The sequence below is a fragment of the Doryrhamphus excisus genome, chromosome 19 (genome assembly GCF_030265055.1).
Source record: "Doryrhamphus excisus isolate RoL2022-K1 chromosome 19, RoL_Dexc_1.0, whole genome shotgun sequence".
In the NCBI taxonomy this organism is placed as follows: Eukaryota; Metazoa; Chordata; class Actinopteri; order Syngnathiformes; family Syngnathidae; genus Doryrhamphus; species Doryrhamphus excisus.
In genome coordinates this window covers 13430614-13457933 of record NC_080484.1, presented here as the reverse complement: position 1 = coordinate 13457933, position 27320 = coordinate 13430614, and the positions used below count along the sequence as shown (strand labels likewise).

The 27320-nt window shown below is 43.0% G+C and overlaps 1 protein-coding gene across 2 annotated transcripts in view; it reads right to left on the bottom strand.

Moving 5' to 3' along the window:
- Positions 1-1235: 1235 nt before the first annotated feature.
- The window catches only part of syndig1l (synapse differentiation inducing 1-like), a 52416-nt gene continuing 26331 nt past the window's right edge, over positions 1236-27320 (bottom strand). For both annotated transcript variants that reach the window (XM_058057402.1, XM_058057401.1), the window contains exons 2-4: positions 26243-26899; positions 9342-9479; positions 1236-5059 (exon numbers count right to left, since the gene is read on the bottom strand). In XM_058057402.1, the coding sequence (XP_057913385.1) occupies positions 4901-5059; positions 9342-9479; positions 26243-26776 (831 nt within the window). In that variant the 5' untranslated portion in view covers positions 26777-26899 and the 3' untranslated portion in view covers positions 1236-4900. The remainder of the gene's footprint in view (positions 5060-9341; positions 9480-26242; positions 26900-27320) is intronic.

Here is a 27320-nt window from a genome sequence, read left to right as displayed (position 1 = left end):
CCTCATCCATCCATCCATCCATTTTCTACACGTCTTATCCTCATTAGGGTTGCGGCACATCATACATCGACGAGACAGTCTAGCAACATTGTTGCTATATTTAGCATATGTACTGTGTTTCTTGCGTCATGCGTTTATTTGATAATTAAAAACCAGCCACAAAGTGAAGAATTCCCCAAACAGGTGAGCGGGAGCGTTTTCCATCTCTGTAACACAGTGTACATTCCAAACGCTGTAAAAAACCCTTCACAATGCAACCCACCCCTGACAAACTGAGCCAAGAAAGTAGAGTTTGGACATAATCCGATGTCACCCCCCTGCAAAACCCGCATGGGTGTCCAAAGTGTTGCATTTGTGGAACGTGGCTCAATGTAGAATCAACAAAAAAAAAATAGGGCAAATAATTCGATTATAGTATATTATTAAATTAGCACGGTGGTCTAGTGGTTAGCGCGCAGCACCTCACAGCTAGGAGACCAGGGTTCAATTCCACCCTCGGCCAGTTTGCATGTTCTCCCCGTGCAAGCGTGGGTTTTCTCCGGATACTCCGGTTTTCTCCCACATTCCAAAAACATGCTAGGTTAATTAGCCACTCCAAATTGTCCATAGGTATGAATGTGAGTGTGAATGGTTGTTTGTCTATATGTGCCCTGTGATTGGCTGGCCACCAGTCCAGGGTGTACCCCGCCTCTCGCCCGAAGACAGCAGGGATAGGCTCCAGCACCCCCCGCGACCCTTGTGAGGAAAAAGCGGTAGAAAATGAATTATTAAATTATACTGTAAAAAAACCCACAGAAAACGATAGACCTAAAATGAAGTGAATTAAATACACTTTATATGAATAGGCTGTTTCTTCTACATTTGCAGCACACCGCCAGACGCAGCAGTGGGTGACTCACTGCCACCCCACCCACTCAGCCACCCCTTCAGTCCATTATGGGACCTCCTCCCACCCACTGCATGCGCACCCGACACCCGTCTCCATCATGTGAGCGTCCGCTGAGGATAGTTGTTGTTGTTGTAGGCTTGTTAGCTTCATGCGAGCATCCCTGATGTAGTAGCGACACTGAGTGCGCCCGCCTGCTCGACGAAACCCGCCCCCGCTGGTGAGTCAGTGTGCTGTTGCTTTAAGGACAACACATGCATCTCAATGACTGACCGAGCCACTTCTCACCTCGCCTTGTTTGAATGCGATCCACCAAAGAAACACAGATGCAAGCTTCCAAGAAGGAAAGGCCCTTATTTTCGGATTTATTTGCCATTAAATGTCCACTATGTACACGCTTGCCGGCACACACAAATCCTAAAACATGAAAACCAAAGAAAACCCCGTCTTTCATTCATGTGCTTATTAGAGTGACAGAGGAGAATCAAAACATAATCACACACAAAAACAAACACAACAGCAGGTTGCCTGTACGCAATATAACATAAAGCATGGGGTGAAAGGTCGTTAACCACATGTTAACTCCATTTTGAAACCTGAAAAAGAGCACATAAAGGAAAAGTGAACTTTTTTTGTATTTTTGCCCATCATCCTCAGTCCTTACAGTCTGTGGGACATGACCACACATGTGTTTTCTAAAGATACACAAACAGATAAAAAGAGGCCACAATGGGACACACCTATTCCACGTATACAACACCTCCAAAAGGCTCCAACATGGTTTTCTGGTTTTTCATGTAGTAACAAGTACATTCATGATAACATATCATACTTTTCACATAGCAACATAGACAGCGACGCTACACCTAGCCTCCAAAACAAAACACTCCAATGTGGCTTGAGGCATTGGGAGCCAGTGTGTTGGAGCTAGTCGCTAGCCGGCTGTGGTGTGGCAAGGTGTCACTACGCCAGGAAGGTAGTTCTTGGGTGTAACCACGTTAATAACAACAATAACAATGTTGACCTAGCTTTGTTAATATGCAGTTAATATATGTATGGAGCCTTGTTGGCCGTTTCTGGAGGTGTTTTCAGGACTCTATAAAGGCGGGAAAGATGTGTCACATTATGCGCATTCTTAGCCGACTCTTTTTTAAAAAAATTAGTTTTATATCTGGAGAACAAACAGAAAATAGAAAGATATGTCACATGTCACACAAGGGTTGTGGATGATAGATCAACAGTATCAAATTTTAATTATTTTTAAACTCGTCTTAAAATCGGGATGTACACTCAGCACTTGTCCAAGGTAATAGATATGATATACATATAATGTATTGTATTGTATTGTACAACAACATTAGACAGGAGACAGGAGAACACAAATGTTAGCAGAAAAAACAAAGATGCGTTTGTTCATGTCTCACATAAGGATTGTGGATGATGGGCAAAATTCCCAAAAAGAAAAAAATGTCCGCCTTGGAATTAGCGTGTTCCCTCGTGGAGACTTCTTTAGTGGATCGTTTACTCCACGCCACTGACGCCATGCCTATTATTGAAATTAATGTGCTTGTGCTATTTTAGAGCCACGCTCCAGAGAGTACGCACATTCCCTCGGAACAAAAAGAAAGAGGCCATTACACGGAGCTAATTTTGCTCCATAAATGTCAGGTATGACGGATGCCGGGAAGCTAAGTAGAATGTTACTTCTTGTGGTTTTGCGTCTTGAACCCCGCACCCCGCCTGCTTATAATGACAAATAAAATAACCTCGGTAATTAATAAGCTTTTTCACATCGAATGTTCCCAACTTGTGTCATTTATTCAAGTCTCACTCAATGTTGCTTGCTTTGGAACACGACTCAAATCCTTGCGCTCAGTTGATTTTCTCTTTCCAACACGATCAATTTCAATTTACCTTTTTTGTTTCATATAACCGAGGACAAAAAATGTATCAATCATGCATGGCAGCGCGCTGTTGATTGAACACGCCTGACAAAAAGCCAAATTTATTGCCGCTAAATCCGACGCAGTGTCGGAGTAGACCGCTACACGCCTCTTAATGACAACATTCATTTGATTTAGGACCTTTGTTTCCCAACAAACTTTGGGAACGTTCTGGGCTGTGATGTAGCGTGAGGTGTGGACGGGGGCCGGGGACGGGTCGGGGCGTACAAAATTTTGATTTAAAAAAATCCACAAGTCCAAATGATGGAAAAATATTCAACATGTGTAGTCATAATTAAAAGGAAAAAAGTTTCTTAGTTGCCACTGAACCCCAACCAATGCATGATGCCCCACTACAGATACTTTTGTCTTTCATCACCCCCAAAAGGGACCTCCTTGTGTAGAAACGTATTCTGGATTATGGTGAATTATGGTGTTAAGTTGACCTTCTCATGGGGGTAGGGTGTTATGGCGACAAACGACCACGATTGGTGAAACTCATCGCCAAGGCATAGCAAACTCTCGAGTTACATCAGTGAGCATCCAGAGCAAATTATGAATTTGGGGGTATCAGAGAAGTTCAGAGGAGGAAAAGCGGCCAATGATGCTCGTGTAGTCTTGCCCGTAACGGATCTTTTTAGTATCCAGAATAAACTTACATAAATGTTGGCGTAAACTTACCTCATATGCTTACTCTGACGCTAACAAGTTCCCAAGCCGCTCCTTTTTTAATTTCCATATTCCTTTATAAAAAGGTTAAATAGTGACAGGAAATAGTGACATGTTTACCTTCGAGAGAGGACCGACTGGCATCCGTCCGTTTGTCGGTCAGTTAATGAAACTAGTTTTTAATTTTTCATATTTTTGGGATTGTGTCGCAAGCCAGCGTGCGCACAAATTGACACAAATTTCGCAAATTGCGCGGCTTCCATTGCAAATGAATGGACTAGAGGCGACGTGGCCTCCCGTGGGTGGAGCCCATTAGGGCGCTGTAGCGTGTGGTGGTGGATAATTTTGTGGGTTTGCACAATTTGAAATAACTGGCAAATATATAGTATAATAGTAGTGGTCCTAAATAAAAACACCTAGTTTCATAGCGGCCGCTGAACCCCAAGGAATGTGCGTAAACGAATGGGACCGTTTATGGTGATTGTTGAACTTGGGGGTCGGTAGGTCCTTACAGTGGTGGTGAATGGTGGCTGGTAAAGGGTGGGGCTTGTTTTACCTCATCGACGCCATCTCCCAATGAATGATAAAAGTGGATATGATTCAGAGTATGAATAAATCCTTCAGTGTTTATTGTTTGGAATGGTTACTAGGTGGGCGGATAGACGGAATGCTGAGGGCATTTTTTTGACATCCCCGTCCCCTGGCAACGCTCGCTACAACTCAGGTAAAGGCAGATGTACGGAGGTGTCATTAGACTGCGGGGGGGACGAACACAAAGAAAGCACACTTGGGTTGTAAGCAAACAACATCTGGCATGAGAGGATGGTGTTAGATTTTTGAGAAAGACTTTGACAGATGGGTAGTCACATCTTCCCTAAGGTGAAGTAAAAAGCTCCGCTAAGAATGCCGTTATCAGTTCTGGTGTCTCCAGAAGTCCTTTGCTTGTTTATTAACATTAGGATCCCAGGTGGCAATTGAAGACAACAAAGATGCGGTTGGATTTTTTGGGGGTTCTTCTCCTTGTGATGGTGCTCACAGGCTTGTTTGTCTCCTTTCACCTCTTGGAAGTTTAGAAAAACAGCCAACAAGAGGTCAAGTCCAAAGGGGGGGGCGAGGTCAATAGAATGCAAACTGGGTTCCCATCCATTCCTCAAAACTTTTCCTGGCCTCAACAACATGAAAGCCGCCCAAATGCTTCCAGCTTGACCCCTTTTTCCTGTCGCTGTGCTAATTCTGGCTGACAGGGAGTCTGCAGGGAAAAAAAGGAAGGTGGAAAGGAAAACTGAACCAACCCACCCCTCAAAAAACTTTTCTCCAAATTTGCAGAAACAGCACTGCTGGTTTCCCCCCGAGGGGACTCTTCTCCTTCTGCGGCTCTCCCCAGGGTGGATGCGAGCAGCCGCTATATGTGTCCCGGTTTTGAAAGGTAGGCGATGAGCGCCACCACCACCCCCACGTAGACGCCAGTGCCGATGGTGATGGACAGAGCGGCCAGGAAGAGAGCGCGTCGGGAGGCGATGTTGGCCAACGGGAAGTCGCCTTTGTGCACCGCCTTGGTGGTCTGCAAGAAGAAAGTCAAGAAACAGCTCTGAGATCTGCGTGAGTGTCTTACATTTTTTCAACTTTGCAATTACACAAAATGTCTCGGTTGAAGAAAGTTGGAGAGCGGGCTTCTTGACAGATGAGCCAGAAGAAGCCTTTTTCACGCATGGCAGCCGCCGAGAGACGCAACCATTAGTATGAAAATGTCAAGGACCGGAGGTTGTGCTATCGGCGGTTGACAAACAACAAAATTCATCATCATCACTTAATGTTGAGGTGGCTCGGGCATCTAGTCCGGATGCCTCCCGGACGCCTCCGTGGTGAGGTGTTCCGGGCATGCCCAGCCGGGAAAAGGCCCCGGGGCAGACCTAGGACACGCTGGAGGGACTATGTCTCACAGCTGGCCTGGGAACGCCTTGGTGTCCTCCCGGTGGAGCTGGAGGAGGTGGCTGGGGACCGGGAAGTCTGGGCTTCCCTACTAAGACTGCTGCCCCCGCGACCCGGATAAGCGGAGGAAAATGAATGGATGAATGGATCACTTAATGCAGAATCCTCATCAACAACATCACCAAAAGCTAGAAATAGGACCATTTTCACCACCACAAAACGTTCGTGTTTTAGGACTAGCACTGGACTCAGGCCCAGTCTGCTCCCCTGGAAGCAGCAATAGAGTATGACAAGTGTCTCCTGTATTTACTTCTCTTTATTGAACTACTAACCACAGTAAGGAGACATCTTATTCAAAAGGCAGCAGCAACCGAGTGCTGTCGCAGCCAAACTGAGGGCTTGGCCACACGGGAATGTTTTCAGGTCCAAATGGTAATGCTTTTTATCATTTCAGCCTTTCAATCACTAAGCAACAGCGTTGTGGCTGCCCTGAAACGGTATCTTTTGAAAACGGCTTCCAGAGTGTATTGGCCAAAAGGATAAGATCCGTAGGGTGGCTGGGCTTTTCCTTAGAGATAAGGTAAGAAGCAACGTCATCCGGGAAAAACTGCATTGATGGGAGTCGGATGAGTTGGTTCAGGTCAGGATGCCTCCTGGACGTCCGACCGGTAGGAGACCCAAAACACTATGTTGCTTAATTGGCCTGGGAATGGATCGGGATCTACCGACAAAGTAGCCAAGGAGAGGGCAGTCGGCTGCTACCCCTGCGACCCGACCTCGGATAAGCAAAGGAAGATGGATGGATGAGCCACAGTAAGGAGACGAAAGGGCCAATTATCACTAGCCACGTTTACATGGACCCAAATATTCCAATTCCATTCGGGTTATTTGAATGTAACCTTTGTATACACATCATTCCGAAAGAAAAGTGCCAATCCGAATGAATATATAATCGGATTCACAGGGGTGGAATATTCCTTTCCCCAATCCGATTGAGGTATCTTGTACCCGCTCAATCGGAAAGTTGTCAGACTGCGTTCTTTTTCGTGGTGTTTTTCTTCTTCTGTTGTTGATTGGCGGTTGGCAAGCAGCTTTCGTGTGCATTAGCGCCATCTGCGGAACAGAATCTAAACCCTTCTATACGCCATTCACAAGTCCAGTTTTATTCAAAAAAGAAAATACATATCTATATAAAACATGTGCCGAGCTTAATTATAAAATATTAGCAAGTTTGAACTTTATCTTCAAAACGTTCTTCCATTTAAAAAAATGGAGGCGAGCAATCGGCACTGGACTGCTGCGGAAAGTCCAGTTGATTCAAACTAAATTTCAAGACTGGACGAACGAAAAACTGACAATATGGAGTTATTCCAACAAGTGAAAGAAAAACTCCAGGAAGTCGGTATCACGTGATGTTGATGTTTACGCTTTACTGCGCATACCCCATTGACTATTCTGGTTGATTATAGCGCCGCATGTAGACACACGATTGGAATATTCCTTTCCATGGATACCATTGCTTTCGGAAAGGTCATTCGCAAAGAGAAAAACTCCTCATGCAAACGTGGCTGTCTTTGAACGCAACAAAACCTCTTGGAAAATGCTAATATTGCAATTGCTACGTGACTTAGCATAAAACATGAATACACAGTCAACACACAACACACTTTAGCTCCAGATAAACAACCCCCTTCATCATGTAAACACTGACACACACACCATTTCGCAATAATTAACTCATTCATTCTCATCTATTATCCTGAGACCACGGCATGCCGTATGATCGTAACTTTGAGGATAGGGAGTAAGGGTGGCTCATTTGCATAATCATGAAAACAATCATTGCTTCTCTCGACTTGCGCCGAGAAACATTAATCAGCAATCTCCAAACGACACGCTGTCATGCGATTAGCGGCAACTTGATTCCGCAATCGCCCAAAACACTTCAGGTAGTTTAGTTCTCGCCGTGAATCATGCAGCTTAATTGAGCACACAATTAAAAAAAATGTACCAGGAAGTAAGCGAATGGATTTGTGACAGTGATTTAGTGGCGAGCTAGCTAGTGCCTCTCAGTGTGGTGACCTTCCAAAGACGCCATTGATCTGCCATCTGCAAAGCTCGTTACAGCCGCAAACTTGTTTGTCTTTTTTTGTCTTCGCAGTCAATGTGCCGGCCCTCATTTCGGCATGAACTCAAGAACCTGGACAAATTTGAGCTTTGACCTCAGCCATCATGGATCTTTTTTCGAATCATCTGGGTTTTCAACTAATCGTTTCAGATCATATCATCTAATCCCAAACGCGGTACGACGACAGAATAGATGAGTTTACTTTGTCTGAAGAGCAGCCAGGTGTGTTATTGAGCTATAAAATCAAAGCCCGCCCCACGCCCGCTAATCTGGAATCTTAAGTAAGGGCGACCGTGGCTAAAAGACCAGCCATCACTTCCACATAATTAGCTCAGAAGGATGGAATTAGCTGCTGACAAGATAATTCACTGAGTGCTTTCATCTTAGCTCCAGTAGCGCTCACTTCAACGGGAATCTACATGCCTTTAGGTGCTCTTACAGACTTTTTTTTTTTTGCTTTTTGCCTTCAAACAACAACGCTTCAAGGGAGTGATGGTTATCGATCAGCGCTGAAGCAGGAGGCGACACGTGGTTCAAACTATTCCCGGCAGGATTGACACTGTCGGCTTAAGTCCTACATTTTCCAAACACAACACCAATCAAGAGCTCAATATGGCAGCCAGTTCTTCGCCAGTCCTGCCAGGCCCCAGGGCACTGTGGCTGGAGATGCTGCATCCCGAGAGGACAGTTGAGTTTGCTGATGTTTGGTAATGGTAATGGTAATGGTTTAATTTCATTTGAACATGCATCAGATTACAATTGAATGCATCACATAATTCAGTTCCACATGTCCAAAAGGAGTAGGCAGAAGCAAAGCTTATTAAATCCTACCCCTCCATCTGGTACTTTTACAATCAGTAACTGTTACATTTGTTCACTTCCTGCTTTCCTAATATAATTTAAGTTTGAAATGCTATGGCTTTTTAATGTAGTCCTAGCATATAAGTGTTCCAAATTTACTTCTTCATATTTCTCCTAGATCATATTTCTCCTCTCTTGTCGAGATGTTTTGGATGACATTTTTAGCTAATTTGTTATTTTTAGTCTTATGCATTATTTTAGCTGTTTGAAGATGAACTATATCAGCAAGTTGAAGTATTTGTGATTTTAGAAATAAGGAGTTAGTATGTTCTCTGTAGGCGGCATTATGAATTATCCTGACTGACCTTTTTTGCAGTACATTTAGCGAGTGAAGATTGCTTTTATAGTTATTAGCCCATATTTCCACACAATAAGTAAGATATGGTAGAACCAGAGAGCAATAAAGAGTGTGGAGTGATTTTCTGATTGAGAACAAATTTTGCTTTGTTTAATATTGAAATATTTCTGGCCACCTTATGGTGTTTAATTGTAATATGAGAATTCCAGCTCATATTTATTTTCCTTCACCCTTTCAGGGTTTTTAATTGGTGTGGTTCCGCCGGCAGTCATTTTTCATATAACCCATTTACGTATACTTGTTTACCTGTGTAGCCGTGGATGAACCTCACATAATGTTTCTAGTTTTTTAAGCGAGTCTCGAGCTTAGGGACCAAAACTCCGTTTTTAATTAATTCATGAGGGTGCCTCCATAGCAGTGCCGTAACCTGAGGTCCACCGGTATATTTCATTTGTGTGTGTTTAGGCCTTTAAAACGGCCATTATTTACGTATATGTGGTAACTCCCAGTTGTGTTATGCATGTTAGCATTTTACGTGAAAGACTAGCTCCTGGTGATGTTCTGGGTCCATACAGTATTTGTAGGCATCTTCAGGAAGGGAGCGTAATGTAGTGTGTAGTCTCTCACCCCTTGCGAGAAGTAAAACGCTGCAATTCCCAGAGGCCAGAAGCAGCACAGCATGGAGAAGATGGCCAAGCCAAGGTGGTCCCGCGGAGGCACCACAATAAAATTATCCTCGCTCTCGCTGTCGCTGGAGCAGTCCGTCTGCACGGGAAACACATGGATATAGAAAATATAAAAATTTTATTACATGGCACAAAAGTCTGAAACCAGGATTCTCTTGTTACTCATCATGCTGACCTGTTTTTATTTTTATTTAGGTATACGTTCTTACTTACATCACAGTCTCGGAAGGGGACTCATTGGTAAGCCGAGGAGCACCTGTACGTGCTGCACTGCATCATTCAGCTAAGGAATTCATTTTCATACGGTGGGCTTCATATGGTGTTGCATTTTAAGGCGTGGTAACTGAGTGTGATTATATTTTCATTTTCAAAAACCAGGACTCTCAGGAGATGATTCTAATATTTTGGGAAAATGTGCCTTTTAAAGTCAGAAGAAGTTGTGCAGTGGCTCCTCCCGATCTACGACTACTCCTTGTAGTAGTAGTGTCATGATATTTAGAACCAACAGGTACCTTTGGGGGGCTGCACGGTGGATGAGTGGTTAGTGTGCAGACCTTACAGCTAGGATACCAGGGTTCAATTCCACCCTCGGAGTGTGTGGAGTTTGCATGTTCTCCCCATGCATGCATGGGTTTTCTCCGGGTACTCCGGTTTCCTCCCACATTCCAAAAACATGCTAGGTTAATTGGCGACTCCAAATTGTCCATAGGTATGAATGTGAGTGTGAATGGTTGTTTGTCTATATGTGCCCTGTGATTGGCTGGCCACCAGTCCAGGGTGTACCCCGCCTCTCGCCCGAAGACAGCTAGGATAGGTTCCAGCACCCCCCGCGACCCTTGTGAGGATAAGCGGTAAAAAATTAATGAATGAATGAATGTTTACTAATGTAAAGGTCACTATAGGGTTGTAATTTCATATCTAGAGATCTCTAATAATATTAAAAATCCATATTTAGAAGGTCATAAACAGGTTTTCTATGTGTAATATGTGTTATTATCTGTTATTATGTCTACTATATTGAGTAATAGTATATAATATAAATGTGACTATAGGGGTATTATTTCATGTCTAGAGGTCTCTAATAATGATAATAATGGTAATCACTCCCTGTGTCCTTATTTGGAGCAAGTCAACTCCGGTGTTGTGTTCGTGGACACCCCAGGGAGTGGTAAAAGTGTAAATGTCCAGGGGGCAGCATGTGAATGTGAGTGTGAATGGTTGTTTGTCTATATGTGCCCTGTGATTGGATGGCCACCAGTCCAGGGTTTACCCCGCCTCTCGCTCCAGCACGCTCCGCGACTTTTGTGAGGAAAAGCGGTAAAAATGAATGAAAGGTACAGTTGGTCAAATCCTGGTTTTCATTTTTAAAAAGTCGATCTAAAAAACATTTTGGTTATTGTATCATATTGGTTTTGAGAAGCAGAAAGCATCGGTTTGAAAAAAAAAAAATATTTTGTGCGTCCTTACTTACCAGAAACTGCTTCAAATAAGATAAGCTAGGATAAGATACACCTTTATTAGCAGATTAAAAGACTTGTTGTCCCCCTACACTTTTCTAGATTGTCGTATTATTGCAACCCCCCGTTACTTGTCTGTCAGCCTGATCAATTCCTTGTTTGGGCTTTTGTTACACGTTCCTTTGTGCAGATCGCCGACAAGTGTGCTCATCAGCTAACGCCTTTCTGTAGGAGATCCATCACTGGTGAGACTTTTTTTTTTTTCCCTATGCATGGATTTGATTGAAGCCTTGTCAAAAGGAAGCGCGGCAACACTGAGAGGAGGTTTTCAGGTTGAGTGGGTGTGGAAATAATATGTATTCAGTGAGAAAAAAGACAATGGGAAAAGACAGACTGCTTGTTGCCATCATCAAGGCTGGTATTCATAGGCTTTTTGTCACGGTCCATTGGTTTTTCATTAGTCTTTTGATGAACATGTCCTCCAAACATCACAAAAAAGGGAGTCACGCTTGAATGTACGCTTCATGTCCGACGTGAAGTGTTTCTGCATATTGTTAAAGCATGCTCCATGTATATATAAGTACACATTGAAAGTACCCAAAAAACCTTCCCCTCGAGACAGCCAAGGGACGGACAAAGACGTGTTGTGTAATGAAAAGACATGGGAGATTAAGGCCACATTTTGTGTGCGAGCCATTAAGCTGCATCCTTCACACATCATCCCCTTTGAAGGATCATCCAGCACCACGCCACAATGTAAGAAATGAATGACAACAACAAAAAAAAAAAAAATCCAGGGCTCACAATATGGTTTCATGGTAAAAGAGAATGGTATTTTCATCTGCGGTGGTGAGAACATCATTGCAAGCAGTAATATGAATCCACGTAATCCTTGGTTTTGGGGCGTGGGTTTATTGCCTTTAATCCTGACATGTTATTTGCGGTGTGTCTAATGAGTTTGAATATTGGTTTCACCTTCTGGAGCCAATGAGAGAACATCCCACTCTGATTTGTCTTTGCCTTCTCTGATGAAAAAAAGGGTTAGACAACTCAAAACAACCCAAGCTCACTAAAAAATAGATGTCTAGTTGACCGGTTTCTTTGTCTTTGTCTTTGTCATACCATCAGGACCCCCTCACTCAGACGTGTCTAGAATTTTCCAAAGCAGAACACAACATGGAGCGGTACGGTGGTCTAGTGGTTAGCGCGCAGACCTCACAGCTAGGAGACCAGGGTTCAATTCCACCCTCGGCATGTTCTCCCCGTGCATGCGTAGGTTTTCTCCGGGTACTCCGGTTTCCTCCCACATTCCAAAAACATGCTAGGTTAATTGACCACTCCAAATTGTCCATAGGTATGAATGTGAGTGTGAATGGTTGTTTGTCTATATGTGCCCTGTGATTGGCTGGCCACCAGTCCAGGGTGTACCCCGCCTCTTGCCCGAAGACAGCTGGGATAGGCTCCAGCACCCCTGTGACACTCGTGAGGATAAGCTGTAGAAAATGAATGAATGAATAAATATTAATTAGCATATTGGAAACGAGGTCGCACGGTGTTCGAGTGGTTAGCATGTTGGCCACACAGTCAGGAGTTGGGGAAGACCTGGGTTCGAAGTGGTTTGCATGTTCTCCCCGTGCGTGTGTGGGGTTTTGCCGGGTATTCCGCTTTCCTCCCACATTCCAAAAACATGTTAGCTTCTCCAAATTGTCCATAGGTATGAATGTGAGTGTGAATGGTTGTTTGTCTATATGTGTCCTGTGATTGGCTGGCCACCAGTCCGGGGTCTACCCAGCTGGGATAGGCATGTTCTCCCCGTGCATGTGTGGGGTTTTGCCGGGTATTCCGCTTTCCTCCCACATTCCAAAAACATGTTAGCTTCTCCAAATTGTCCATAGGTATGAATGTGAGTGTGAATGGTTGTTTGTCTATATGTGCCCTGTGATTGGCTGGCCACCAGTCCGGGGTCTACCCAGCTGGGATAGGCTCCAGCATCCCCCCGCGACCCTAATGAGCATAAGCGGTATCGAAAATGGATTAGTAATGACTGTAGGGGTGTTATTTATTTTCTAGAAGACTCTAATAATGTTAACAACCATATTAGGAAGGGCATGAACAGATTTTCTATGTGCTAACTATGAAATGATTCCAGTTCTAAATAATGAATTACTTATTGCAGGATTACTGCACAAGAGAGTTCTTTATCTTGCAAACTCACTGAGATTGAATCAACAGCGCCTCTACTGGTTGCAGCCAAGTACCGCACGCCTCCATTTTGCCTCCATATGCAATTTATCAACAAGACGTTTCTGTTTTCAGCCAATTTCTTTTCAAAGTACCTAATGACTTGAGAGAGCAGTTATACTTTCCATGAATAATCAAAGAAAATAAGCAGCTCTATGTTCTCAAGGAAGCTCATTACCTCCAGCCAGCCACTTTGTATTCAAAGCTAATTGTCCTCAACAAAGTATCCGCCCAGCCAGACTTTGTGGGAGTGAAATGGTTTCATTCTAATGGCCTTTGCCACTTCCTTGATTGATGTCGGAGTTAGCCAGGTGGGTGGTCAAGATCTACCCACCTGCCCGCTTAATGCTCGCGTGAACAGCGTATTAATAGACTCCTAAAATAGAGCCTAGGAGAAGAAGGTGGGGGGGAAGTTAATTTGAAAAAAGAAACAGCAAATGCAAATAGGAACACCCTGCTGCGCTTCTGATTATTTTGTGGGTAAGTTCATCAAATCATCAATTACCTTGATAAGTGTAAAGGTCCCCTGTTATGCAAAATGTACTTCTTAATGATGTTCTAACAGTAATATGCGTCCCCAGGGTCTGCTCACCAGCACCAAACATGAAGAAAATCCATCATCTTTCATCACTTTGAGAGAAGAAGCACTCACAGGCTTGCTTTTTGGTGAAGGGAAAAAATAAATATTTCTCAGGCTTTGCTACACGTCTTCAAATGCAGCTTGAAGACGTATTTGTGATATGAAGTTTGAGGTGTTAAAAGTCACACATCACGCAAAGGAAGCAACCGGATGCTCATTTTCCCATCGAACACGTCACAGCAGGCTGCCAATCCAATCCCCCTGGAAAAAACTCGTTCCCATGAGCCAATTACCGGCGTGATCACTCCAGAAAAACAGCCCTCCGATCTCTGGCTTTAACCGCAATGTCATGGGCCAGATGTTTAACGAGCGTGCGACCATGCATTGTCACGGCGTCACCGGAGTAATGGCCGTATGCATGCATGCATGCAGTGCAGGCTGAGCTCCGATACATCACGCGGGCTGTAAATCCTGTCAACACAAGGCGGCGTCCTGACAGGTAACAACCAGCTAATGGATGATTTCACAATCCTCCCTAGACACTTTTACAGAGCAGGCGCTTGGAAGGATTTATTTGTTGCTCAATGTCTATATCCATGATTTTTTTTTCTTACTTTTTGCTTTAATTGCTTGGCAGTTGCACATGGCAGGTCATTATGTGACAATGTCAGGAGTGTGAACGAGCAAAGGTTTCAATTGGACAGTTGGGAGCATTATTTTTCCAACAATTATTGCTCAGTTAGCAAGATTCAACTAAAGCTATGCAGTCGTGTTACGCAATAATTAGTGGCGTGCATTGAAGAAAGAACCCGTCAAATATCTGTCAAAATCTGGAATTGATTTTTGTTTGTTTTTGGTAGCCATCCTGCATGAACTCATTCATTCATTCATTTTCTACCACTTTTCCTCACGAGGGTCGCGGGAGTGCTGGAGCCTATCCCAGCACCCCCGGGAGGCGGGGTACACCCTGGACTGGTCGCCAGCCAATCACAGGGCACATATAGACAAACAACCATTCACACTCACATTCATACCTATGGACAATTTGGAGAAGCTAACATGTTTTTGGAATGGGGGAAGAAAGCGGAGTACCCGGCAAAAACCCACACATGCAAATCACTTCGAACCCAGGTCTTCCCCAAATCCTGGCTGTGTGGCCAACATGCTAACCACTCAACCACCGTGCGACCTCGTTTCCAAAATGCTAATAAATATTCATTAATTCATTCATTTTCTACCGCTTTTCCTCACGAGGGTCGCGGGGGGTGCTGGAGCCTATCCCAGCTGTCTTCGGGCGAGAGGCGGGGTACACCCTGGACTGGTGGCCAGCCAATCACAGGGCACATATAGACAAACAACCATTCACACTCACATTCGTACCTATGGACAATTTGGAGTCGCCAATTAACCTAGCATGTTTTTGGAATGTGGGAGGAAACCGGCGTTCCCGGAGAACCCTGGTCTCCTAGCTGTGAGGTCTGCTCGCTAACCACTAGACCATGTTACTGTAAATCACGCTGAGAATAAGCAAACTAATTTTCACGCTTTACTTATTGCCTTGGAAAATTGCGGGGCAATCCCGAGGCAAAATGCGCTTTGCAGTAGGTTAGAATCCGGTATCTATGAATGTTAACAAACACGTGCCAAAGAACGATTGGTCAAAGTCGATTAGCATCAATCTTCAACCAAGCCATGAGAGACAAACGGGCCGTCTTCTCCGTCCGTGTTTCTAAGCTAGGCTATTCAGGAAAACCCCCCAAAAATTGTCGCTCTGCATCATCTGGCACACAGAACCACGGGGGAACAACCGTAGCGAAAAGACGGAGACAAATCGGAATGCAATTAGAACTCCAACAGAAACCAACGCAGGCTTTAAATTGTCTCATGACTCAAAAGTCCGCGTTTGGAAATGACACAAATGAATCGCTTCACACGTGGTAAGCGGAAGCATAGGGAATAAAGAAAGAAAGAAGAAAAGAAAAGAAAGAAACGGACTCGCTGCCAAAAGGAATTCAATTACTTGGCTGAATGAAAAAGCAAAGTTAATGAGAAATTGCCATGTAAGATTAATGAGCAATTGATTAAAAATGCAGCAGGGTAAAAAAAATTTGAGCACATTTCTCAAACCTGATGTGCGATGCGTCTTCGCGGGAAGCGACAACAATTACGTCCTTTATCTGCGGCTTCTGAAAAATGACCACAGTCGCGTCAGATGGGGGGGGGGCTTTCACACGGGGAGTCCACCATTCATGTAGTCAAGTAATTACGCCTCAACAAATGGCGCCGTGTGTTCCACTTTGCATAACATGCTGCCGGCGGGCGGTCGGCCCTCCCGGGGGCGGGGGCGGGGCGGGGGGTTCGCCATCGCCGGTCCCGACATCCATCGTGCACCTGGTCTAAGCTCCTGCTCCAGATGGTCAGGTTAAGTTATGCCGGGGCCGGAGCCCAAGGTCCCAGAGGCGGGCAGGCTGTTGTCTTAAGACTTAATCATTCTAAGGTACAGTGACAGACCCACTTCCCAAAGGGGGAGGGGCTTTGTTGGGACGCTAATCGGTCCTTGAGATGTGCACGCCGAGAGGTCACTGTCGATTGCATTACACAGACACTTGGAGGCATTCATTACTGCCATTGCAGCTGTTATGTAGCGACTGTATATGTTTCCTTCTGTGGCACTTCTGAGTCTTAGATGTGTTGCCAGGTACAGTAGAACTGGAATGTGACTCAGTGAATCCATGACCTCCGCCAAGGCCACACTATAAGCAAAAAGGTGAAATTGCTCCAGACTTTCACAAATGAAATCATAAATAAATGATGGCTGTTACATACAAGTGATAAAATTGCCTTACATGACATTACCTTAACACTGCATGAACTCAGACATGGCATATCCCACATGATGGGACGGAAAACAAGTTCTCCTATTCCATGTGGAAGTTTTTGGCTTCTTAACTTTATAAGAAATAAATTCCAGCCTAACTGGCTCACCAGCTAGCGTCCATTTCAAGTCCCTGCGGCATTAGAGTTGCAGAGTATAATGATGACTATAGGGGTGTTATTTCATGTCTGCGGGGCTCTAATAATGTTAAACAACCATATTTAGAAAATCATAAACAACTTTATTGAATCCTATATAGTGGAAATGTATTTATGGCGGGGGGGGATCTGGAACCAGTGAGCCGCCATAAAGTGCCCCGACTGTAATAGTCTCCTTTGGACTGCCTGTAAAAGATGGCATTTCCCCCCCCAATCCCGGTTCTGTATAAATGACACCAACATGAAATGGAGGGACAAATGTTCCACCTTTGGTAGTGGTAGTAACCGACACTTCTTCCACCTTAGGGTGGAGGGGTTTTTGCTGGATGTTCATATAAAAGGAGCTAGTGTTTTCCTCTATTATTGCACTATTCTCCACTTTTAAATAAATAGTGTGTTGTTAGGGTTAGGGTTAGGGTCACTGTATTTATTGTCTGGGATCTGTTCTTAATGTTTAAATTGAGTGCCTCTGCTTAACGGATGACAATAAGAAAGGCATTTTGACTCTGATTCTGCTAACTGATAAACGAAAAGACTGCTGACTTGGTAAAAACGGTGATGACGATGACAACAAAGCATCAAGTAACATGCCCCATAAAACGACCTATAGCACTTAGGTAGTAGTAGTAGTAGTCAGAAAGTGGAAGTAATCTGCAGTGTTGACATCATTTTCATCATGCAATCATACCCCCCCACGCGGCACAATCAAAGACAAAAAACAATCCACTCGCTTTTCTTGTTGGGAGATCAGAGCTCAGTGATTGTGGCCGCCTGGATGACGGAGAGTGAAGCTTCTGTAATTTGTAAGAAAAATGTGATTAGATGCTGCCTATCGGCCGTAATAAGGGATATAATTAGCTACATTGAAGGCGTAAAAGACCCAAGGCCCCGAGGGGGTGGGGATTTGCTGTTGGCTAATTGCAAAAAAAAAAAAAAAAAACCCTCAGCTGTATCAGCCGGTAAATGAAAAATGTAGCAGCTTGCCAACCTGACACTGTGGATGATTTCACCAATGCTGATAGTTCCTGTTTAGAAAAGGCGAGATTAGAGGTGATTCACATCCGTTCACATCCGCTCAAAGGATGATCATAAATTTACCAACAGATTGCTATTTCACGCCATATCTGTCTCATTAAGGGGGAGATTTTAGCACCTAATATTGACTGATTGCATCCGACAGTAGACCTAATTGACGCGTTGATTAAAACTCTCCAGTTTGAACCTTCTTATTGTTGATTTAATCAAACCATTTAGACCAGGGGTCTCAAACTTAATTTACTTGGGGGCCACTGGAGCTAGGGTCTGGGTGAGACTGGGCTGCATCAGGTTTTCCAAAAAAAAACCAAACAAAAAACGCATTTATTAAAAACAGAAAAATGAATAAACTTTGCTTTGGTTTCGATTTTCTACAATAAAAGCTCTGATAAAACATTCCACTGTTCTCAAATATCTTAATTTGTATTTTTCTTCACAAAATAAGATGAAAAATAAATAAACAAATCAAGAATAAAGAAAATCAATCAATCAGTAATAAATAAATAAGTATAATAATAACAATAAAACGGCAAATAATAAAAACTTAAGAAACCACATATAGTTTTGGGTAGACAAATTATTTTTTTCAGATTAAAATTAACAAAGCATTATTAGAGCCCTGCTAAAACTTGCTAATTGGATAAAATGATTAAGTTTCATTAATGTTCTTGTTAAAGGTTAAATAACTGTTAATATTGTACATTTTAATCTGAAAAAAATAATTTCTCTACCAACTGTATGTGGTTTCTTACGTTTTTCTTATTTGCTGTTTTATTATTTTACTTATTTATTACTGATTGATTGATTTATTGTCTTTATTCTTAATTTGTTTATTTATTTTTTAATCTTATTTTGTGTATAGAAAAATAAAAATTAAGATATTTGAGAACAGTGGAATGTTTTATCAGATATTTTGTTGTGGAAAACCGGAACCAAAGTACTGAAAAAGTGTAGCAGAAGCAAAAGCATTGAAGATAGTTTTTTTTATTGATTTTTTTTCCCAGTTTTTAATAAATGCGTTTTGGGGTTTTTTTTGAAAACCTGATGCGGCCCGGCTTCACCCAGAACCTAGCTCCGGTGGCCCCCAGGTAAATTAAGTTTGAGACCCCTGGTTTATGGGAAAGAAGAGCACAAGACACTACACATTTTTACTATTAGTGGAATTTGTCAAGTCAAATGAGTTTATCTCTTGAATGACGTGGTTGAATATCGCAAACATCAACACAGAGCCCAAAATGGATGTCTGTGTGTCTGTAGCTCAACTTCCTGCCGCCGTGTTTTCCTTCTTTGGACAACAAAGCGGTTAAGATGCCCGAGAAAGCGCTTTTGTCATGTCGGGTTTGTTGACGACCCCTCCACCAGCTTTGTTTTGAACTCCGAGATGTCATCACATGATGTGTCTGCTGTTATTTCGGGTGCCTTCAAGAATCTTCCAGAGACAGGAAGAAATCTGCTGTAACAAATTCCGCACGTTTTAATCAGCATTCATTCATTCTTCCATAATCAGACCTCCTCAAGGGCACGTCTTTTCATTTTCTCCTTCCCTTGAACTCACGCTTTTTTTCCCCCTCCCCGGGAAACCATTTGCGTGACGTATGCGGCCATGTGATGCCACGTGCCAAGGGGAAGTGAAGAGGGCACGGCTAATGATTATTGAGCTGTGCTACATCAGCCTGAATGGCCCTCTTTAGAAGGGCTCTATGGCAGGAAGAAACCATGTCGTAAGAGTTACTTCCCCTGCCTAGATCTTCCTTCCTAGCACTGGACGTTGGCAATCACTGAACATATTTGGAAAAACACACCCAGAAGGTGTAGAAAAACATACTATTCATGGCTGGGATCACATTATGTGGTATACTTTGACATACTTACTTGTAATGGTAATGGTAATAGTTTTATTTCATTTGAACATGCATCAGATTACAATTGAATGCATCACATAATCAGTTCACAGTACCACATGTCCAAAAGGAGTAGGAAGAAGCAAAGCTTATTAAATCCTACCCCTCCATTTGGTACTTTTACAATCACTAACTGTTACATTTGTTCACTTCCTGCTTTCCATAATACAGTTTAAGGTTTTTTTTAATAATATACCTCGTACCGAAGTATGAGGTGATATGAGCATCCAATGACATAATGTGTACCATAGTAAGTGTCAATATAGTGATATATATAGCACATCATGACTGGTTCAAGACTCTTCATCCTTGTATTTAGCAAACATCAACTGCTTGTATTGTTTCTTGAATTGGCTCATCGTTGTGCATTGTTTGACTTCCTTACTCAATCCATTCCATAGTTTGATTCCACATACTGAAATGCTATGGCTAGCATAACGTAGTCCTAGCATAGAAGTGTTTCAAATGTACTTCTTCCCTGAGATCATATTTCTCCTCTCTTGTAGAGAAGTATTGGATGACATTTTTAGGTAATTAGTTATTTTTAGATTAACTATAGATGAACTATATCAGCAAGTTGAAGTATTTGTGATTTTAGAAATAAGGAGTTAGTATGTTCTCTGTAGGCGGCATTATGAATTATCCTTACTGGCCTTTTTTGCGGTACATTTAGCGAATGAAGATTGCTTTTATAGTATACTTGTGATATGAAACTTCCTTTTACAGACTGTGGTTTTTCTGGGTCATAGTCGGGTGTCATAAAAAAACCTAATGCGGACACACCCATAGATACAAATGTAAACACCTCATAGAGGTGATGGTTGTCAGATTAAAATGAACAAAGCATTATTAAAGCCCTGTAGACATGACAAAACACGACTATAGTCACATTTATACTTTTTTTTATTTACAACATATTGCGCAACTGCAGGGTCTTGAGACACATGCTAACTCGCCAACTAGAGAGCTAGCGACCTCAACGGTAGCCTCCAAGTTATTTCCTTTCAACTTAAATAGCCAAAAACTTACCACTTCCACACGGATAGGGAGGATAACTATTAACAGTTATTTAACCTTTAACATGAACATTAATCAAACGTAATAATTTTTTCCGGGTACATGATACCATACAGCATCCATATCAAACTTGCGTGGTGCCGCACTAACATTAAACTTTCATATCAAGGCGGGGGCCGCAAACTAGTGTCTCCCGTTGCAGCGATACGTTTGGATGTGGCAGATCTGCCCCCCTCAAGGTAACTGACATGTCTTCTCCGCTTTGCTTAAATATGTTATCGATTCTTCATTTCCCGAAGTACAGGGATCGGAGTGCTATGACTGAGGTAGCCACACAGCGTGTACGAGACGAAGGATGTTCATGGTGGTTCTCGCCATTTTAGCACTGTTTCAGAAATGGACAACTTAAGCCTTAAGACATGGAGATGAAGATTGGTCGGCCTTACAACACAGAATAGCGAGTGTCAATTCCTCTGGAGTTGCTTGTCCTTCAACTGTTGTTTTAAATGGGTGTCATCCAAGCCGGAACCGCCACTGCAAGTGTGTGCTGGCTGATTATAAGGACCTTTTTTCAGCCATATATTTTGACACGGGGGCCATTACATTCCCATATTCACAGAAGGCCGCTTATGGTTTTTATAGGCGGGGGAGACACGCAACCCGGCGGGATAAATATCGTCCGTTCGCGGTGGACAGCCGGTGCTCAAATCAATGGCGTAAGACTCGCTTACTGCCGCATTGGAAAGGATCCAATCGTTATTGTCGTTTACTACCAAATGAGAGAATGGATACCTGTGGAAGAATTTATGACTCAGGCTGCTGCTGCTTGGCCCTTCAATATGTGTGCGCTGAACTGAGACGTGACCACATTTTAGATTTAATGACGGTATAAGCGCTTTTCTCCCCCAGTGAATATGGATAGCCCTTCCAATCAGACCCACCATTATCCCCGGCACTGAAGAGGTGCTGCGCTTGGAAATACATTTATTCTAAAAACGGATCACTATTGATTGACACGTTTCTCCCTGTGAACACCACGCTCGTCAAATCCGAGACGAGCGTTCTTCGTTGAAATTACGCAGGGGGCGATCCGACCACATGCTCGTGGCATCACGTGCATATAAAATGTGAAGATAAATGCAAATTTCATGCAACAGAGGTGGCGGAACAGATGGCGGACAAATAGAAACGGGTGCTTCTTGCTTTTGCGCGAGTGCTGTTTTATATTCAGGCGAAAACAGCGGAACATTTTAATGGGGGATCAAACAGGCTGGCCGGTTGATCACAGGTGAGGTGCACATTGACCGGGAAGGTGGAATGTCTAACAAGCGTGTAACAAACGCAGCCGTCATAACCTGATCGTATAGCCTGTTCTTCACATGAAATGCTTTTCCTCACATTAGTTGGCGGCCTTAATTGAAGCGGCCCGTGGGTTGGGTTGTAATGGTGGAATTATTTCATTGTGAGTATGATAGGCGTATTATGTAATAGTGCTGGAGGCATCGGCCTTGAAGACCTACTGCTGTTCAACGTCACTTCTACTGGAGTCTCTTTTACTCGACCCGTCCAAACTGCAGTTGATTGCTGTTGTTTGGATCAGATGGAACGAGTCTTTGCTTGGTTTTCTCATTATATTTTAGGGATGTCATAAAAAATGATTAGACTAGCCTTGTTTCTTCAGTTTCTTCTTCATTTTAATGCCTGGTACAACTAATGGTTTTTGTAAACCTTTGTTTGCATAAATATAATGGTAATGGTAATGGTTTAATTTCATTTGAACATGCATCAGATTACAATTGAATGCATCACATAATCAGTTCACAGTTCCACATGTCCAAAAGGAGTAGGAAGAAACAAAGCTTATTAAATCCTACCCCTCCATCTGGTACTTTTACAATCAGTAACTGTTACATTTGTTCACTTCCTGCTTTCCTAATATAGTTTATTTATTTATTTATTTTATTATAAGTTAAAAAAAATAAAAATAATATAATAATATGTAATAATAATAAATAATTATTAAATTTATTTTAATTTAAATTAAAAAAATTTGTCACGTACCAAAGTAGGAGGTGATATGAGCATCCAATGACATAATGGGTACCATAGTAAGTATCAATATAGTGATATATATAGCACATCATGACTGGTTCAAGACTCTTCATCCTTGTATTTAAACAATCAATAAGCATAAATCAATAAGTTTGATACATTTTTTTACAGGTATGGACATTTTGATCAAGCCACAGGTTTATTGCACTGGTATTGCATGGTTTATTGCACAGTTTTTGACCGGTTATGGTGCAGGATTGTTGGAACCGTTTTTGTGATGGAGTTAAATCCTACCCCTCCATCTGGTACTTTTACAATCAGTAACTGTTACATTTGTTCACTTCCTGCTTTCCTAATATAGTTTAATTTTGAAATGCTATGGCTTTTTAACGTAGTCCTAGCATAGAAGTGTTTCAAATGTACTTCTTCCCTGAGATCATATTTCTCCTCTCTTGTAGAGAAGTATTGGATGACATTTTTAGCTAATTGGTTATTTTTAGCCTTATGCATTATTTTAGCTGTTTGAAGATGAACTATTGTTGAAGTAGTTGAAGTATTTGTGATTTTAGAAATAAGGAGTTAGTATGTTCTCTGTAGGCGGCATTATGAATTATCCTTACTGACCTTTTTTGCAGTACATTTAGTGAGTGAAGATTGCTTTTATAGTTATTAGCCCATATTTCCACACAATAAGTAAGATATGGTAGAACCAGAGAGCAATAAAGAGTGTGGAGTGATTTCTGATTGAGAACTAATTTTGCTTTGTTCAATATTGAAATATTTTTAGCCACCTTATGTTGTATATTTGTAATATGAGGTTTCCAGCTCATGACAACAAAGTAGTTACATTTTTTTGGCAGTACAATGATATAGTTATTCATGTAAGAACTTAAGAACTTTTGGTTATCAAGAAAACCATAGAAGCTGCTGGATGTCATCTTTTAAATGACACTATTTTTGTTATCATCATATTTGTGGACAGACAGATTGGTGCGATCTGCACTGACGCGGACGCTTCATTGGTCCGTTATGTTGAACCAAAATGCGAAGCTCTCAACTTAGCGTTGAATCTACGTTACAACCGTCACCTATGGTCGTGAACTTTGAATAATGGCCGACGGGACAAGAGCGCAGGTACAAGTGAGTTTTCTCGGAGGGCGGCTGAGTGAGAAACATTGCCGGCATCAGGTCAAAATAAGAATAAAACAAGCCCTTCTAAATACGGATATTTTTCCAAACTGTAAAGAAGAATGTTGTTAAGTATTTGTGGGATTTCATCGTGTCAGACTGGAGGCTGGTGTGGTCGGCGGAGTCAGTAGTCGACTCCTAGCAGCAGGCTACATAATGAGTCCCACTGTGTATTTTTCCTCTCTCTTTATATCCGGAAAACTGTCTTGTGGAGCCCCGTTGATAATATTTTGATGTGCTTATTCATTTGTAAAAGGCAGGCGTGTTAAGAAATCATGAGCAAGAGGCTAATTTGTTTGATCACCTGGGAGGAGTCTCCGGTCAACTTTCTTTGGAATGCATTTGCAAGCAAAACAACGCATGTTATATTTCCCTTTTTTTTTCATTTTAATGGTCTTTCTTGTCTGTCACGTTGCATTTCCAGCTTGTTTATCAGCGGAATGCAGCGTAAATCTCGCCGACTTACAGCCGTGTGTGGCAGCGGTGCAGGGCAACCGGTCAAAGTTGGACGCCCTAGTCCTGCTTTGGCAATCCCCCCTAAATCCTTTGGAGTATTTTGCACTGTTGGCCGTGCCAGTTGAGAGCCAAAATAGTGCGGCTAATGCAGCATTTTTGCTTAATATCCCAGGGTAGAGCCGGCATCGGGGACTTACTGTATCGTGATGGGAATTTACTGCAGTGGGAAATTGATGACAAGGGTCAGTGGATGGAGTGGGATTTGTGGGCTGGTAAGACACCCGATCCTTTTGGTGTGGTTTTATTTTTTTTTTCCCTACAAGCGTGCCCCTCTGCAGGAATACAAACCTGAGGCTTGTCGGTGTCTGTCAGTATCAACACAGAGCAGCTGGTGTGAGATGGATGGAGCTGACAAACAATATCACTGAATATGCTCTTCACAGATGATGGAGTCGTCTGTCAAACCCGCACATTGTTTCTTTGTAGGGGTGAGAGATCTTTACACAAGATTTGAGCATCTTTGGTGGTAGTTTGTGCCCAATTTGTTCGTTCATTCATTCATTCATTTTATGGTTTTCTAGAAATTTGCAATTACAGTAAACCTCGGATATATCGGATTCAATTGTTCCCACTGGTTTTGTCCGATATAAGCGAAATCCGTTATATGCGTATACCGGAAAATGTCTGTTTTACGTAAATCGGATTTGATCCGTTATAAAAAGGCACTTCCTTGACTATGTTTCCAATGTACCTGGACGCGCAGGCAACGCTGCAAACGCTGCAAATGACGTCGTATAGCGGCCTGTCACGATTCAGCGAATTGGAGCGCCACGATGCGGCCATCCGATATATGCGAGGGAAATTTAATGGAAATGCATTGGAACGGGACTGGAGATTTTGTCCGAAATAGGCGAAATCCGTTATAAAAAATCTGATATATGCAATGAATTTTTATTGGAAATGCATTACAGAAAAATCGGTTCTTTTTTATCTGTCCGTTGTGAGCGAATTTCCGATATATCCGAGTCCGATATATCCGAGGTTTACTGTATAACAATTATATATTCATTCATTTTCCAATAATGACTATTTCCACCAGTCATTATTTGCACTATGACCCATTTATCATTGCACTAGAATTAATATGTCTGCTCCTGCATATGCTCCTGTGTAATACTATGTGTATATTTTGGATATCTTGTATATAGCTTGTATATATCTTGTCAAATTCTCTTTTTTTACTCTACTTTTGTATGCTTTTTTTTTTAACTTGACTACTGCACTGAAAGGGGAAGCTCTCCAATCTCGTCGTACATCTTGTATAATGACAACAAAGGTCATTCCATTTCTACCGCTTATCCTCACGAGGGGTGCTGGAGCCTATCCCAGCTGTCTTCAGGCTGGACTGGTCGCCAGCCAATCACAGGGCACATATAGACAAACAACCATTCACACTCACATTCATACCTATGGACAATTTGGAGTCGCTAATTAACCTAGCATGTTTTTTTTGGAATGTGGGAGGAAACCGGAGTACCCGTAGAAAACCCACGCATGCACAGGGAGAACATGCAAACTCCACACAGAGATGGCCGAGGCTGGGATTGAACCCGGGTCTCCAAGCTGTGAGGTGTATGCGCTAACCACTCGTCCGCCGTGCAGCCCCAATTCGTTCAATGATCAATGGGATTTTCCATGTTGAGTTTACATTCGGGATGACTCCTTGGGGAGGTGCTTAGCGCTGGTAGGGAGCCTCGGGGAAGACCCAGGGCACGTGGGCGAGACTATGTCTCTCAACTGGCTTGGGAATGCTGGCCGGAGTAGCCCATAGACTACTATGGGTAACCTAAAGATGGAATAATAACATCAAAAAGTATCCTACCTCATACTCCACGTATTCTTCCTCCTCCACCTCGTATGAAACAGTCTGGATCTTGACATGCTCGCCGTCCTCCATCATCTTGGCCTGCGGGTCCTCGGGGCCGGTGCCATCCCCTCCGACCGTGTTGGACGCCTCCTTGGCCTTCTTCTCCGTGAAGGTGGTCTCGCAGCACTCGCTTTTGTATTCCTTGGCCTTGATGCTGCCATTGTCCTCCTTGTACAGGATGAAGTTGGGTCTGTAGAAGGCCTCCACGGCCAAATGCAGCGAGGTGGCGTCCAAGAGCTGCTGCGACTTGATCTTGGCATTGCTACTGTAACCACCTCCGCTCACGACATTGCTCGCCTTGCCTCCACCGCCACCGCCGCCGCCACCACCGCCGCCGCCGCCGCCGCCGCTCTCGCCACCACCTCCGGCAAAATAATTAATAATGTTTTCCTGGTACTGGTTGTTAGGGAAGTCTCCTCCATAACCGTTGACCATGTGCTTGCTATTTTTGTCCAACAAAGGGTTCTGGAGCTCGCTGAGATTCTCCATAGCAACAAAAGTCAAAAGGTGAGGTGCCAATCACTACTTCTTATCTAGCAAAGAATCGGAATAATGATCTGTGCTTCCTTAATGCGCACGGAGGACTGTAAAGGCACTCCACCACTCAGAGATCTGCGGAGAAAGGAGACAGTAATAGAAAAGGAGGGGAGTCTTTAGAGTGGAGGTAACAAGCAGACATTTTGAAGAGTTTACTCGCGACACATCAAAGTTGTCGAGATCCGCAGCTTGCAGGACGACTCAATTAGGTTCAATTTGGCTGCTTGTTTCAGAGACACCAACGCGCCTTGACGCACAACCCGGAATAGCAGCAGCCATCTATCAAAGACGGCGAGGATGGTGGCTGTGTTTGTTTTGTTCACCCTTGTGTGATTGTTTTCGCTCCAGTGCTCGGGTCCTTTTACATTAGCTAGCAGTAAGGTGACGTACGTCAGAGGCTGTAAAGGCTCAGAAACTGCTGCTATCCATCTCATCTCTGAATCGCCTTGACATTGGTGGCGTATTTTCCCCCCCGAGTAAGTCATGGACGCTACAC